The following is a 330-nucleotide window of genomic DNA, read 5'->3' on the forward strand; positions in this document are numbered from 1 at the left end:
TGTGAAAATCCCCGGCGCGGGACCCACCATCAGCCTCGCGTCCCTGGCAGTCGACGCCCCAGTGGTAGTTGCAGTGGTTGTGCACGGCGCCCTTGCCGTCGAACAGCAAGCCGTTCTCGCAGGTCTCCAGGGTGAGGGTGCCGTTGGCGCACTTGAAGAACTGGTTGCAGCTGACGGGGTGATGGTACAGCTGCAGGCCGTAGTTCTCGGGGCAGGACGTGATCTCAGGGTACACCACGGCGGGTCCCTGGGGCAGCTTTTCGCAGGCACCTATCGGGAGGGAAAGGGTCATGTAGAAGCGTTTGTGGAATAAGCGGGCGAGACGCCTTT

At 62.4% G+C, this 330-nt stretch overlaps 1 protein-coding gene across 1 annotated transcript in view; it reads right to left on the reverse strand.

Annotated features, from left to right (window-relative positions):
* The window catches only part of LOC119588155 (protein obstructor-E-like), a 2,871-nt gene extending 2,579 nt beyond the window's left edge, over positions 1-292 (reverse strand). Inside the window, exon 1 of the mRNA XM_037936860.1 lies at positions 28-292. Within this exon, the coding sequence (XP_037792788.1) occupies positions 28-292 (265 nt within the window). The remainder of the gene's footprint in view (positions 1-27) is intronic.
* Positions 293-330: the final 38 nt, after the last annotated feature.

This window comes from Penaeus monodon, chromosome 23 (genome assembly GCF_015228065.2).
Source record: "Penaeus monodon isolate SGIC_2016 chromosome 23, NSTDA_Pmon_1, whole genome shotgun sequence".
Taxonomy (NCBI): Eukaryota; Metazoa; Arthropoda; class Malacostraca; order Decapoda; family Penaeidae; genus Penaeus; species Penaeus monodon.